Source organism: Oryctolagus cuniculus, chromosome 7 (genome assembly GCF_051225735.1).
Source record: "Oryctolagus cuniculus isolate XC-2025 breed Fujian yellow rabbit chromosome 7, ASM5122573v1, whole genome shotgun sequence".
NCBI classification, from domain to species: domain Eukaryota; kingdom Metazoa; phylum Chordata; class Mammalia; order Lagomorpha; family Leporidae; genus Oryctolagus; species Oryctolagus cuniculus.
Window position 1 is genome coordinate 62,212,838 of NC_142873.1, and position 14,739 is coordinate 62,227,576.

The 14,739-nt window shown below is 45.8% G+C and overlaps 1 protein-coding gene and 1 non-coding gene across 3 annotated transcripts in view; one reads left to right on the top strand and one right to left on the bottom strand.

Annotated features, from left to right (window-relative positions):
• STXBP3 (syntaxin binding protein 3) overlaps positions 1-8,728 on the bottom strand; it is an 80,512-nt gene extending 71,784 nt beyond the window's left edge. For both annotated transcript variants that reach the window (XM_070077963.2, XM_070077962.2), the window contains exon 1: positions 8,598-8,728. In XM_070077963.2, the coding sequence (XP_069934064.1) occupies positions 8,598-8,646 (49 nt within the window). In that variant the 5' untranslated portion in view covers positions 8,647-8,728. The remainder of the gene's footprint in view (positions 1-8,597) is intronic.
• A 5,049-nt stretch (positions 8,729-13,777) lies between these two features.
• On the top strand, positions 13,778-13,885 carry LOC127493796 (U6 spliceosomal RNA). Its single transcript, XR_007924340.2, has one exon. It is a non-coding gene; the product is annotated as a U6 spliceosomal RNA (small nuclear RNA).
• The last annotated feature ends 854 nt before the right edge of the window (positions 13,886-14,739 follow it).

Sequence of the window (14,739 nt, forward strand, 5' to 3'; positions counted from 1 at the left end):
GGCAAAACCCTAATACCTTTCAAGATCATCTTCAAATGTCACCTCCTCTTTGGAGCTTTCCCTGCCCATTCCCAGAAAGGAAATAATTCATTTCTCCCCTCTTTCTCAAAAAATGTTTCCTAGTGCTCATATAGTGCTTAGTATTTATGCACCTTTCTGCTCCCACTCAACTGAATTCCAGGAGGTCAAAAAAGATGGTAAATGCTTAACACTGATTTCAATAAATATGCAAAAATTTTTTTAATTTCACTTAACAAATAAAAGAATAAGAGGGCTGGCACCGCGGCTCGCTAGGCTAATCTTCCGCCTGTGGTGCCGGCACTCCGGGTTCTAGTCCCGGTTGGGGCGCCAGATTCTGTCCCGGTTGCTCCTCTTCCAGTCCAGCTCTCTGCTGTGGCCCGGGAGTGCAGTGGAGGATGGCCCAAGTGCTTGGGCCCTGCATCCGCATGGGAGACCAGGAGGAAGCAGCTAGCTTCTGGCTTCAGATCAGCGCAGTGCACTGACCGTAGCAGCCATTTGGGGGGTGAACGAATGGACGGAAGAGCTTTCTCTAACTCTGCCTGTCCAAAAAAAAAAAAGGCTACAGGATTGCACTCGCAGTACAGGTCTTCTGAAGGAGAGACACTGAGGTGCCACCAGCCTTTAAAATTAAAAAAGAAAAAGAATAAGAGAACAGCATAAAAGACAAACAAAAATATTACTCTACGCACATTTGGATCTACATAGAAAATTTGAAAGTGTATTTATAAGAAACCTAAGAGTGGTTGTCTCTGGAGATGGAGGCTGGGATCTGCTTTGGGAGGAAGATTTAATTTATACTCTTCTGCTATCAAAGTTTTCTGTCACCTCAAAGCATTTTAAAAAGTAATTTAAAGTGTTAAATATAAAGATTTTAAGGGAGCATGGAAAATGTTGAGTCAATATCCATTGCTTAAAAAAAAAAGGAAGTAGAAAATAATTTAAAAATAAAAAAGAAAGTTGCAGAATGACAAATAATAAAAATACGTCCAAATCTACAAGGGCACATAAAAAAATCCATAGATGATATTCTCATTAATATGTATTTTCCATGAATTTTTGGAGACTCTTATGCATGGATTTCCAAACTTTTGTGCCCAAATAAAAATATCTTTTTTTTTTTTTTTGACAGGCAGAGTTAGAGACAGAGAGAAAGGTCTTCCTTTTCTGTTGGTTCACCCCCCAAATGGCCGCTACATCTTTTAATTCCATTTCTCCATGAACTTTCTGAGAAGCAGAGACAGAGCAAAGGTCCATCCACTAGTTCACCTCCCAAAAGCTCACAAAGGCTGGAGGTAGACCGGGACTGGGACTGAAGTCAGGAACCTGGAACACGAATCTAGGTCTTCCATGGGCAGGAACCCAATGACTTGAGCTATTGGTCTGCATTAGCAGGAAGCTGGTCAGTGGCAGAGCCAGGAAAAAAACAGAGGCACTTCAATGCATGATGTAGCCATCTTAACTGCTAAGTTAAATGTCTGCTGCTCTCCATGAACTTTTTGAAGTTTTGTAGTATATAAGGATCAGAGGGAAATGTGAAAAGGAGAAAAAGCTTATGATTAAATATGTAAAGAACTGGCTCAAATAAATATATTCTGATAACTTTAATTTAAAATCATTTGCAATTTACTTAGATTCATTTTCTCGAAGGTTTCCTGTAAAATATTCAACATGGGTCAACACAGGTTAAACTGCCACTTGGAATACTAGCATCCCATATTAGAGCACTGGTTTGAGTCCTGGTTACTCTGCTTCTGATCCAGCTTCCTGCTAATGCCCCTGGGAAAGCAGAAGATGGCTCAAGTATTTGGGCTTCTGCCACCCACACTGGAGACCCAGTTTCAGCCTGGACCAGCATTGGCAATTGAGGTCTTTGGGGAGTGACCAGGGTATGGAAAATCTCTGTCTCTCTCCCTCCCTGTCACTATAACCTTCAAATAAATAGATAAACTTAAAAAAAAAAAAAAAAAGTCTTGGGCCGGTGTTGTGGCTCAATAGGCTAATCCTCCACCTGCGGCGACGGCACACCGGGTTCTAGTCCCGGTGGCTCCTCTTTCTGTCCAGCTCTCTGCTGTGGCCCAGGAAGGCAGTGGAGGATGGCCCAAGTCCCTGGGTCCTGCACCCCCATGTGAGATCAGGAGAAGCACCTGGCTCCTGGCTTCGGATCAGCGCAACGGTAAAGGAAGACCTTTCTCTCTCACTGTCCACTCTGCCTGTCAAAAAAAAAAAAAAAAAAAAAAAGTCTCTCGCTCTCTGTCACTCTTTCAAATAAATAAATCTTAAAAAAAAAAATACCCAACAGACACGAATTATAGACATTCTATCAGACTACCACTTATAGTCAAAAGAGAAAACATTACTATTTAAATAACATCAAGAAGAGGGGAAAAAAGATACTGGTGGTTTATACTTGCTTTGTGGTTGCTTTAATCACTTGTTTTATTGTGTGCTTGTTTTTAAAATAAACTTCAAATTTTTATTTAAAACCTTCTTCTATCAGTGCTATTTTTGCTAGTACTTTCCTATAGCAAGCAGTGGCAAATGAACAACAGAACTCTTCACTGATTTCAAATATGGGTATTATTTTTATAATTAAATAGTCTTTTGCATTTGTAGTATTAGTTCTTTTCTAGAAGTTTTTTTTTTTTTTTTTTTTTTAATCATTATTATTTTAAAGGTGGAGTGACAGAGAAGGAGAGACAGAGATCTTCCACCCACTGGTTCACTTCCCAGATGCCTGTAACAACTGAGAAGTCAAGAGCCTAGAACTCCCACCTGGGTCTCCCACAGGGGTGGCAGGGACCCAACTACTTGGGCCATCATGTGTTGTCTTCTCAAGTGCAGAAGTAGCAGAAGTTGGATCAACAGTGGAGTAGCTGGGACTTTCCACTCCAATTTGGAATGCTTTGTGCCATAAAATCTACTCCAAGAAAGGATTTTTAAGGAGTGCTAAAGGTTGGTTTCCATTAGCAACAGAAGCTGGGTCAAAAGTGGAGTAGCCAGGACTCGAACTAGCACACCAATTTTGGGATGGTGGTGTCCCAAGGGGTGGCTTAACCCTTTATACCACAATACCTGCTCTAAGAAGGCATTTTAAGGTAGTCCTAAAGACTGGTTTCTTCTCATGCATTAGGTCTCAACTCAGATGTCACCTACTCAGAGAAACCTTTCTTGATCCACTTATCTAAAGTACCTTCTCTCTAATATCACAAACAGAAGTAATGCTTATTCTTTGTTTACTGATTTATTTTCTATTATTTCCTACTTTAATGTAAGTTTGAAGAGGGCTGGGAACTTGTTTGCCTGCTATTGCTGTATTCCCATAGGAATTCAATAGTACTTATTGGCTAAATGTGGGGCTTTAGGTAGCAAGAAATAGGGAAAAATTGAGTCATTTATTTTTAACAAATATTAACAAATATTGTTACCTAGCACATTTTGCTACACTGTTAGGAATTTAAAGCTCTACAAGATACAATAGCGGGCCTACCTTCAAAAATTTTATCAAGAGACTCATAGAAGGCAGTAGTGAGAAGTTCCATTCAAGAAGGTAAACTAAATGGTATAAAAACTTAAAGAGGCTGGGTGAAAATGAGAAGCCATCATGGAGGTAGTATTCCAGTTGAGCTGAAACTTGAAGCTTGGCTAAAAATTAGAGTCAGGGAAAGGGAGGCAGTTTAGACAGAGGAATCCACATCACAACAAAGATGTGGAGGTAAAAGCCTATAAGAAGAGTAAACAGTAGAGACAGAAAATCTAGATTATACCAGTGAAAGTAGATAAGAATAACAACGTAGGCTGGGGCCAGTTGGAGTCTATCTTCAAAAGCAGACTAAGTGTCTGAAATGAGCTTTAGGCAACTGAGAATCTGCAGATTTTCAGTAAGAGAACCATAGGATCACAGCGCACTATTATCACAGGAAAATGATTTGGGCAGCTCTTTGCTAGATGGATTAGAATGAGAAAGAGCAAGAACCTGGACACTCAAATCACTCAGGAAGCTACTGTGACAAACTGGGTCTAAGATAAGGCCTGAAAGTAAATAAAGTTTAAACATTACGGAAAGCCACAGATGGGACATACATTAACTCTTCAAAGATCTACTGTGAATCCTAGGTCTGTATTTAATAGCTGTATTAGACTTTTTTCTTTAAGTATTAATAAAATGACTTGCATATCACACAATTCACCCACTTAAACTACAATTCAGTGGTTTTTCAGTATATGCACAGTCATGCATCCATCACATTACCACAATCATTTTTAGAACAATCTTACTACTCCATACAAGTCCCTTCCCCCCAATCTTCCCATTCCCAAGACACAGACAACCATTTTCTACTTTCAATCTCCATGGATTTATCTATTCTGGAATTTCATATAAATGGAGTCATACAATGCAGTCCTTTGTGACTGGCTTTTGTTTAGCGAATGTTTTCAAGATTCAGCCATGTTATATAGACTATATTAGTGCCTCATTCCTTTTTATTGCCTTTATCTAGCCACTCTTCAGTTCATGGATAGTTCCACTTCATGACTATTATGAATAGTGCTGCTACACTAATAGCTATACCAGTTTTAATATCTACAAACTAGATATTCTCATGAAATTTAAAATATCTAAAGAATACAAGTGATTGGCATTGAGTAAATGTTTAAGAAATATTAGTTTGGGGCCGGCACTGTGGAACAGTGGGTTAAAGCCCTGGCCTGAGCGCCGGCATCCCATGTGGGCGCTGGTTCTAGTCCCGGCTGCTCCTCTTCCAATCCAGCTCTCTGCTATGGTCTGGGAAAGCGGTGGAGGATGGCCCAAGTCCTTGGGCCCCTGTGCCCATGTGGGAGGCCCAAAGGAAGCTCCTGGCTCCTGACTTTGGATTGGCTCAGCTCCAGCTGTTGTGGCCATCTGGGGAGTGAACCAGTGGATGGAGGACCTCTCTCTCTGTCTCTTCCTCTATGTAGCTTTGTTTTCAAATAAATAAAATAAATCTTTAAAAAAAAAAAAAGAAATATTAGTTCCAGGGCCAGCCCTGTGGCACAGTGTGGTTAAGCTGCCACCTGTGATGCTGGCATCCCATATGAGCACGGGTTCGAATCCCAGCTGCTCCATTTCTGATCCAGCTCCCTGTTAATGCACCTGGAAAAGCAGTAGAGGATGGCCCAAATGCTTGGGCCCCTACAACCACCTAGGAGACCCAGATGAAACTTCTGGCTCCTGGCTTCCACCTGGCCCAGCCCTGGCCATTGATGCCATTTGGGGAGTGAACCAGAAGATAGAAGATCTCGCTCTCAGTCTCTCCCTCTTTCTCTGTAACTCTGCCTTTCAAATAAATATTTTTTAAAAATATTAGTTTCCTTCTCTTTATCTACTGTGATTTGCAGGTAAATCAAATGTTCTTAAGTTATTTCTCTTTCTAGCCTCAGCTAACTATACTGTCTTCAACCTATCCTAACAAAACCTTGTTTCCAGTCAAATGAATAATTCGCCTGTCTCATAGAAGATTCCTTTAACATTTCTTTCAGACGCTTTCATCTTTCTCTAACAGAACTCAGAGGCTCCCGCTTCTCAATGTACACAAGGGTACTTCAAAAATTCCATGAAAAAAATAGAATTAAAATATGGATGTATCCTGGACACTCAAAAAATTCTTAAAAATCCACATAGTTTTTTATAATATGTATTTTCCACAAATGTTTTTAAAAGATTTATTTTATTTTTTTGAAAGATTTACAGAGAGAGGTAGAGACAGAGAGAAAGGTCTTCCATCTGCTGGTTCGCTCCCCAGATGACCGCAACGGCTGGAGCTGGGCCGATCCAAAGCCAGCAGCCAGGAGCTTCTTCCAGGTCTCCCATGTGGGTGCAGGGGCCCAAGTGCTAGGCCATCTTCTACTGCTTTCCCAGGCCACAGCAGAGAGCTGGATCGGAAGAGGAGCAGCTGAGACTAGAACCAGTACCCATATGGGATCTGGCACAGCAGGCAGAGGATTAACCTACTGCGCACAGCGCAGGCCCCACCATGAATGTTTTAAAGACCCTCTTATGCACTGATTTAAAAAAACTTTTGCACTAAAATAAACTTACCTTTTAATTCCAATCTCCATAGACTTTTTATTTTTTTTATTTTTTATTTTTTTATTTTTTGACAGGCAGAGTGGACAGTGAGAGAGAGAGACAGAGAGAAAGGTCTTCCTTTGCCGTTGGTTCACCCTCCAATGGCCGCTGCGGCCAGCGCGCTGTGGCCGGCGCACCGCGCTGATCCAATGGCAGGAGCCAGGTACTTCTCCTGGTCTTCCATGGGGTGCAGGGCCCAAGCACTTGGGCCATCCTGAACTGCATTCCCTGGCCACAGCAGAGAGCTGGCCTGGAAGAGGGGCAACCGGGACAGCCGGGACAGAATACGGCGCCCCAACCAGGACTAGAACCCGGTGTGCTGGCGCTGCAAGGCGGAGGATTAGCCTAGTGAGCTGCAGCGTCGGCCTCCATAGACTTTTTCAAGTTACTATATATGCTTTATTCAATAAATGTTGAATATTATCCTGTCTTTTGGTTATGTTTTCATTTATACAAAGAACCAATAGAACTTCTTTTTATAACCCTTACAACTTTTCCTCTTCATTCAGTCTCTATCTTTTTTTAAAGATTTATTTATTCGAAAGGCAGAATTACAGAGAGACAGAAGCAGAGAGAGAGGTCTTCCATCCACTGGTTCACTCCCCAAATGGCCGCAAAAAGATGGAGCTGAGCAGATCCAAAGCCAAGAGCCAGGAGCTTCTTCTGGGTCTCCCAAACAGTGCAGGTGCTCAAGGACTTAGGCTGTGTTCTACTGCTTTCCCAGGCCATCGGCAGGGAGCTGGATTGGAAGTGGAACAGCCAGGACTCAAACCTATGCCTGTATGGGATGCTGGCACTGCAGGTGGCAGCTTTATCCACTACAACTGCGCCAGCCCCCAGTCTCTGTCTTTACTGTACACTTTATCTGGGTAGCCTGGTGGTATGCAGGTGAACAACAGAAGATGGACATTTTGTTAGTGCTATACTTTCCCTCCTGCCTTGCTTCCATGCTACTAAAAATGACAGCATTATTATCATTAACTTTTTTCTCAAAAATACTGATGTAAACACTATGTTTAATTTGGATTTTATACAATTTGTTACCTATTTTCAGATAAATGTACGTAAACACCATTGTGATTTTAAACACCTCCAATTTTTTTAAATTTTCACTTATTTGTACCTGAGAAGGGGACAGCTCTCACTGCTGGTTCATTCTCCCAAACTCCTGCAATGGCACAGCTCAAGCTGGGAGGACTCAGCCCAGGTCTCCCCTGTCAGCGACAGGAACTCAATCACCAGCCATCACCAGCTCCTCCCAAGGCCTCCACAGCAGAAAGCTGGAGTCAGGAGCTAGGAATCTCACCCCCGCACTCTGATGCCCGGAGTGGGCGGCTTAACTGGCATCCTAGCCACTAGGCTAAATATCCACCCCTAAACAAAATGCTCATCTTAAAATGCACCACCTTTTGAAAGTCAACATATCTTTCTTTGCTATCTTTTTACCTATTCATAGGCTTACTCAGGGCCTGCTATTTGTTAAACACAATCCCAGTTACTGATGGGGACTTCTAACTTTACAGAAGCACTCCACAACTCCCAGGAGTCTGCTACCCGAATCACTTCTGCTCTTTGTTCAACAAGCTGGAGTAAGAAAACAGTAATTAGATGTCACTCCCTTCCCACTACTAGCCCGTAATTATTTGGAACGCAGCGATGCCAAACACCGAAGGTTCTTCCTGGGCAGTGTCTTCATTCCCTGTGCCCTGCCAGAGCGAGATTTCTATGAAAGTCGGCGACGACTCGGCGGAACATCAGTGAGCAATACGTACTACAGTCCCAACAGCAGGCAGCAGCCCGGGAACGCAAAGGGGAAGGGGAAGGCGCAGCCCCGCCAGGCTCCGCTGGGAGCTGTCACGGCTCCGACAACCATGCCAAGGGGCCTAGCTCCAGAACTATTTAGAAAGTCAGCTCTTCAGGAAGGCTGCAAGAGGGTCTTAAGTTTAGCTGAAGTTGCTTTAAAAAACAACAACAAAAAACGACGCTTGTAAAACCCTCCTTAATACCCACACGAAACAGCAGCCACTGAAACTCCAGTGCAGGGGAGGAGGTGGGGGAGGCGGGAGAGGGAAACACAGCCCAGATTGTGGACGGTGGAGAAGCAGAGAGACATCCCCGCCTGGCGGGTTCCGGCCTGGGCCGAGGAGACGCGCAGGGGCCGCGGAAGCGAACGCCGGGCCCCGGGCGGCTCACCCAGGGCGGGGCTTCGGTGCCGGAGCCCGACCGCGGCCAGCGGGTGCCCGGCGCCAGCCAGAAGGCCGCGACCCGCCCTGTCGCACCCCCCCCCCCCATCCCTGCAGCTGGCAAGAAACGAGGCTGGGGAGGAAGGCAGGAGGAAGTCTCCACAGGGACGCAACAAGTGCTCGCAGCGGCTGCCCGAGAGGCTGCCGAGCCGGGGCGGAAAAGCAAGGTCCGGCGCGGCGGCCTCCAGGGCCTTCCCTGGGCTCAGCCCCTACCCCGCCGCACTCACTCTGCCACACGACGCTCTTCAGACCCCGTTCCGTCGCCAGCGGCGCCATCTTCCCAACGCTGTGGAGCAGCAGCCACGGACGCCCACTTGCAACCCACTTCAGCCGTGAGAGCTGCACTCGGGGCGGCCCCGCCCCCGCCGCCGCGGAAGCCCCGCCTCCCCCGCGGGCCGCGCCCTCCGGTGACGTCACGCGCAAAAGCACGGGGATTCCCGCCCCCTCCTGAAAGGAGGCTGCGCAGTACGGGTGGAATCGTCACGGGCAGTCTGGCTCCCCCTGGCGGGAGGCTGATGTTCATCGTCTGGCGAAGTTGAAAGCGAAACATGGCAGCGGATGTGAGGGGCCAGGGTCCGAGAAATTCCAAACTCCCACGTACGTGAAGCAGTGGGAAGCCTTCGCCTTGCAGAAGAATTCTTCACCTGACGAAGCAGCTCACAATAGACTTCACTCAGTAGCCAGCTCATTCACCAAATGGAAAATTTACTACCCGCCCCGCAAAGTTTATTTTATTTCCTTTTTCAAAGTTGCAGTCACTGTGTAGAACCGTAGCATTGCCTCCATGTGTCCAGAACTATACTGAACTTTCTGGTGAGAGATTCACTTCTTTCTCTATCATCTAATTAAAGAGCACAATTTCCAGCATGTAGTAGGTAGTCAAAAGTTGATTGAAAAACAAATACCTTAGTGATATAATGTAAATGAATGAACTAATATAGCAATAATCATCCGTTCAACAAGTTTGTGCAACAAATATAAGGGAGGCCGGCGCCGCGGCTCACTAGGCTAATCCTCCGCTTTGCGGCGCCGGCACACCGGGTTCTAGTCCCTGTCGGGGCGCCGGATTCTGTCCCGGTTGCCCCTCTTCCAGGCCAGCTCTCTGCTATGGCCCGGGAGTGCAGTGGAGGATGGCCCAAGTCCTTGGGCCCTGCACCCCCTGGGAGACCAGGAGAAGCACCTGGCTCCTGCCATTGGATCAGCGCCACAGCGCGCCGGCCGCGGAGGCCATTGGAGGGTGAACCAACGGCAAAGGAAGACCTTTCTCTCTGTCTCTCCCTCTCACTGTCCACTCTGCCTGTCAAAAAATTAAAAAAAAATATATATAAGGGAGAGGCTATCAATACTGTAGGATCCAGGATTACTGTTGAAAGCTGATTCACAGAGGTGGTTTGAGCCCAGAAAGTTTAGGCAGAGATCGTTTACTGAGATGGTTCTTTTCAGACTTGAAATCAAAGCAATCAATCACGAGTTTGATCAGTTGAGTTGCTGAGCACCATGTGACATAACCATCAGGTACATTGGTGGAAAGTAGGCTTTCCTGGAGGGAATCTTTGCCGGTTCGAGTTGATAACATAGGGAAGTGGAAATAGTTGGTCACTACTAATGCTGTAAGAATGTGTAAGTGGATTACTTCATTTATCCTCAGAGCAACCCTTATAGACAAGAAAACTCTGCTTAGTCAAGTTAAGTAACTTGACAAAGATGCACATTGAGGGAATGGGGACAGGATCAGGCTTGGCCTGCCAGAAAGCAGTAGAGCAGTCTGTGGGATATCCTGCACTTTTTAGGAGGGAAAATGAGACTGGAGAAGAAAGACAGCCATCAAATGGGTTCAGGCACAACCTCTTGCATGAATGCTTTTTCTGTTGGACAGTTACTCTAAATGGATTCAGTTGCTCAGAATTCTAAACAAATGCTCACATTAGTTCCCCTGCCTTTTCCTTTTAAATCAGGTTCTCCTTAGCACAGCAGAAACGACCATGACCCTGGAGGCTCTCCCCTCTCAGGTGGAGCTCCTCTCCCTGGAGGGCCAAATCAAGAGAGCAGGGTGAGGGGGGTGAGATGCCAGTGTCTTGTCCATGAGGAGGAGGACAGATGCCAGGAGTGACACAAACAGGGCCTTCGGGGGTGGAAGTCTGACCCCAGTCATGTGAGGTTCAGTTGTGGTTCCTGTCCCTAAAGGCCAGGGTAAGTGGGATGGAAAGTGGAGCAAGCTTGGGCTTTTGCTGCACCCACACACAGGTCCATGTTCTCAAAATTCTGGCCCTGCCGCTGTCTGGTAGTGTGACTTTAAACATCTCAGCTTCATTGCATTTAATGTGCTGAATATAAATCTATTCTCTGAAACATCACAACGAACCAGCAGGGTGATAGTCGTTACTGCCATTCTACAGATGAGAAAACTGTGACTCAAAGAGGCTAACCCATGTAAAATCTCAGGGCCAGCATCGTGGTGCACCAGGTTAAGCCATAGCTTATGATGCCATTTCAAGTCTTGACTACTACTCTGCTTCTTCTTCATCTTTTTTTTTTAAAGATTTATTTATTTATTTGCGAGGTGGAATTATAGACAGAAAGAGGGAGAGACAGAGAGAAAGGTCTTCCATCCACTGTGTCACTCCCCAAATGGCTGCAAAGGCAGGAGCTGAACAGATCTGAACCCAGGAGCCAGGAGCTTCTTCGAGGTCTCTCATGTGAGTGCAGGGGCCCAAGTACGTGGGCCATTTTCGACTGCTTTCCCAGGTCAAAGCAGAGAGCTGGATAGGAAGAGGAGAAGCCGGGACATGAATGGACACCCATGTAGGAAGCCAGCACTATAGGCAGCAGGCTTTACTTGATACGCCACAGCACCAGCCCTGGGTGGTCTGCTTCTAATCCAGCTTCCTGCTAACGTGCCTTGGAAGGTAGCGAAAGATGGCCCAAGTGCTTGGGTCCCTGCCACCCACATGGGCAACCAGAATGGAGTTCCTAGCTGCTGCCTGCAGCTTGATCCAGACCTGGCTGTTGCAGCCATTTGGAGTGTGAACCAGTAGGTGGGAAATCTTTCTCCCTCTGCCTCTTTGTTTTTCTGACTTTCATATAAATAAATAATAAAAATTTAAAATTATGTAAAATCTCCAAGTGAGTTAAGCTCTGGTTGCATCTGGCTCCAAGTCCATCACCCTTAAACTATTGTACCATCTCGCCCGTCTTCCCATGCTCCCCCGGCGTTTCATAACCTTCCTGAGCTGTTTTTTCTAAGTCTTCTCTACTTTGCTTGCCTAACCAAACTGAAAACTGAACTTGGATTCCCTGAACATGACACAGCAAAATGAAGGGCAAGATCCACCAACGTTGGCCGGAGATAAAAAACTGCTTTGTATAATTCACAGAGCAGATGATAAATAGTCAGAATATCTGAGGGCTGACAATACAAGTACTCCCGTGAAAGCAAATTACTTCCTTGGTTTCCTATTCCTGGGTCTTGTTCATTAGTAATAAGTGATGACTTAATCATGATATGGGGAGATATTTTCCATAAAGATATCACAGACAAGCAGGTCTAATCAATGCTACTTAACTTATTTGGTTCCCAGCAGTTTCAGACTGGTCAATTGTGTGGATGTGAGGGAGCCACTTGACCTTTCTAAGGGGATAACACCATCCCCTAGCTTTAGGGATATTATGAGAATGAAATGAGTGAATTGAAAGCACTTATGCACATCGTAAGTGGTACATAGACTTTAAATAACCTAGTTTGCTTTGGGGATAGGCATTTGGTTCAGAAATTAAGATGTCTGTGTCCCATTTTGCAGTGCCTGTGTTCAGAACCTGGCTCTGGCTCCTGACTTGAACTTCCTGCCAATGCAGACCCTAGAAGGCAGCAGTGATGGCTCAAGTCATTGAGTCCCTGACACTAAGATGGGAAGTCTGGATTGAGTTCTCTGCTCCCAACTTTGGCCCAGCTCAGTCCTGGCTGTTGCGGGTATGTGGGAAGTAAACTAGTGGATGGATACTGTCTCTCTCTGCCTCTCAAATAAATTATCACATATGCTCAAAGAAGCTTGGCCTATGAACCAAACTGCCTTCACTTTCACCCTGCGAGGACCACATTCTGAAGAATGTAGCTCAGCCTTTGACGTCTAGCGAAGCAGCCGGCCAGTTCCTTTTCTGTGCCACAAATGCTTGCAGAGTGTGGGTGAACAGGCCCCAGTTCTCTGGTGTCCTTGGCCAAGGGATCCACTGGACATCCTGCCCCTCCGTTCCTGTGCACCAAGACACAACTCTACCAACAGGGCCCACTCTGCTGGCACCTAGGCTCGGCACAGAGTCTCCTTTGGACTCTGGATCCAGAATGTTCCCCCAGCTCTGCACCATGATGGTTGCTGTCCCAGGGCACAAATCTGCTCTGAACCCCCCACCCCAGGTCTCACCATTCTTTCCTTGTAGACTACACGCTACATCTTTTCCTGATTGTTTTAAAATTAGGTTGTATTTATTTATTTGAAAGGCAGAATGACAGAAAGAGAGGGAGATAGAGAGAGCTTCCATCTGCTGGTTCACTCCCCAAATACCAGATATAGCCTGGTCTAGGCCAGGCCAAAGTCAGGAACCAGAAACTCCATTCAGGTCTCCCAAAGGGGTAGAAGGAGCCCAAATACTTAGGTCATCACATGCTACCTCCCAGGCACATCAACAGGAAGCTGGATCAGAAGCAGAGTTCGAATTCAATCCCATGTACTCTGATACAGTATGCTGGTGTCTCAAGCAGCTATTTAATCCACTGAACCACATCACCTACTCTGAGGCCTACAACTTGTCAGCCTCTTACCCCTGAAATTTTGCTTACAAGAAGAGCTCACCAAGACAACACTTTTAAGGTTCAAAACTGGCCACATGTCAGAATCATGAGCTTGTTAAAAATACATATCCCCACCCTGGTCCAGACCCACTGACTTCAGATCTCCAAGACTAAAACCCGGGATTCTAGGTGAGTAACGAGATACCCTGAGAGTTGCTGATGCACTAACTCAACCCCTGCTCCCTCACTAGTGTTTAGGAACAGAGGGCTGGGACCGGTGCTGTGGCGTGGCGGGTAAAGTTGTCACCTGCAGTGCTGGCATCCCATATGGGCACTGGTTTGAATCGTGGCTGCTCTCCTTCCGATCCAGCTCTCTGCTGTGGCCTGGGAAAGCAATAGAAGATGGCCCAAGTCCTTGGACCCCTGCACCCATGTCGGAGACCCGGAAGCTGCAGGCTCTGGCTTCAGATTGGCCCAGTTTGGCCGTTGCAGCCATTTCGGGAGTGAACCAGCAGATGGAAAACCTCTCTCTCTCTCTCTCTGCCCCTGCCTCTGCTTCTCTGTAACTCTGCCTTTCAAGTAAATAAATACATCTTAAAAAAAAAAAAAAAAGGAACAGGGGCTGTGCTCACTTGGGCAGCACATAGACTAAAATTAGAACGATACAGAGAAGGTGAGCATGGCCCCTGCTGCAAGGATGACATGCAAATCTGTGAAGTGTTCTATGTTTAAAGACAAATACCATGTTTCCCTGATCTGTGGTAACTAACAGAGTATGAAGAAATGTAATATAAATGAGGAAATTACATTTTGAGAACTGATTAATGTTTACAGCCCTTGTCTCTACTATTAAGGAACAGTGTTTTTTTCTTCCTACTATTTGTTGAATTTTTTACTTAGTGGAGGGCTCATCTTATGATTATGAAATAAATGGAAAGTATGGAATGTAAATTTAAAAAAAAAATAAAAGGAACAAGGGGCTGACATTTGGTGCAGCAGTAAAGATACTGCTTGGGGAGTCTAATTCCCATATCAGAGTACCTGGGTTCAAGTCCTGCCTCCAATTCCAATTCCAGCTCCCTGCTAATGCATAATCTGGGAGGTGGCAGGTGATGGCTCAAGTGCTTGAGTCCCTGTCACCCATGTAAGAAAGCTAGACTGAGTGCTGGATTCAGGCTGGCCCAGTCCTGGATGTTGGGGGTATTGGTGAGTGAATCAGTGAATGGAAGATCTGTGTGTGTGTGTGTGTGTGTGTGTCTAAGCCTTTCAAATAAAATGAAAATTTTAACCAAAATGAACTAGACTCTTCCATGCTCTGGGTGTGCTTTCTGTTGCATTAAGGTGCATATGCGGAAACTAGTGTCTTTGGCCCTTGTGCTTTCCAGTGCAAATGCTGTGGGGGAGGGCTCTGACCAGTGATGCATCCAGGCCACGCCTCTTTGATGAGGCTCACAGAGGAAGCAATCCCCTCCTCTCTTGGAGCACCTGTTGCTGGGTTGCCACAGAAGAGAAAGAAGACACTGAAGGGGACGTTTATCCTCCTGCCTTTGTTTTTCTCGAGTCTGACTCCACGCTCCAGTCCCCTC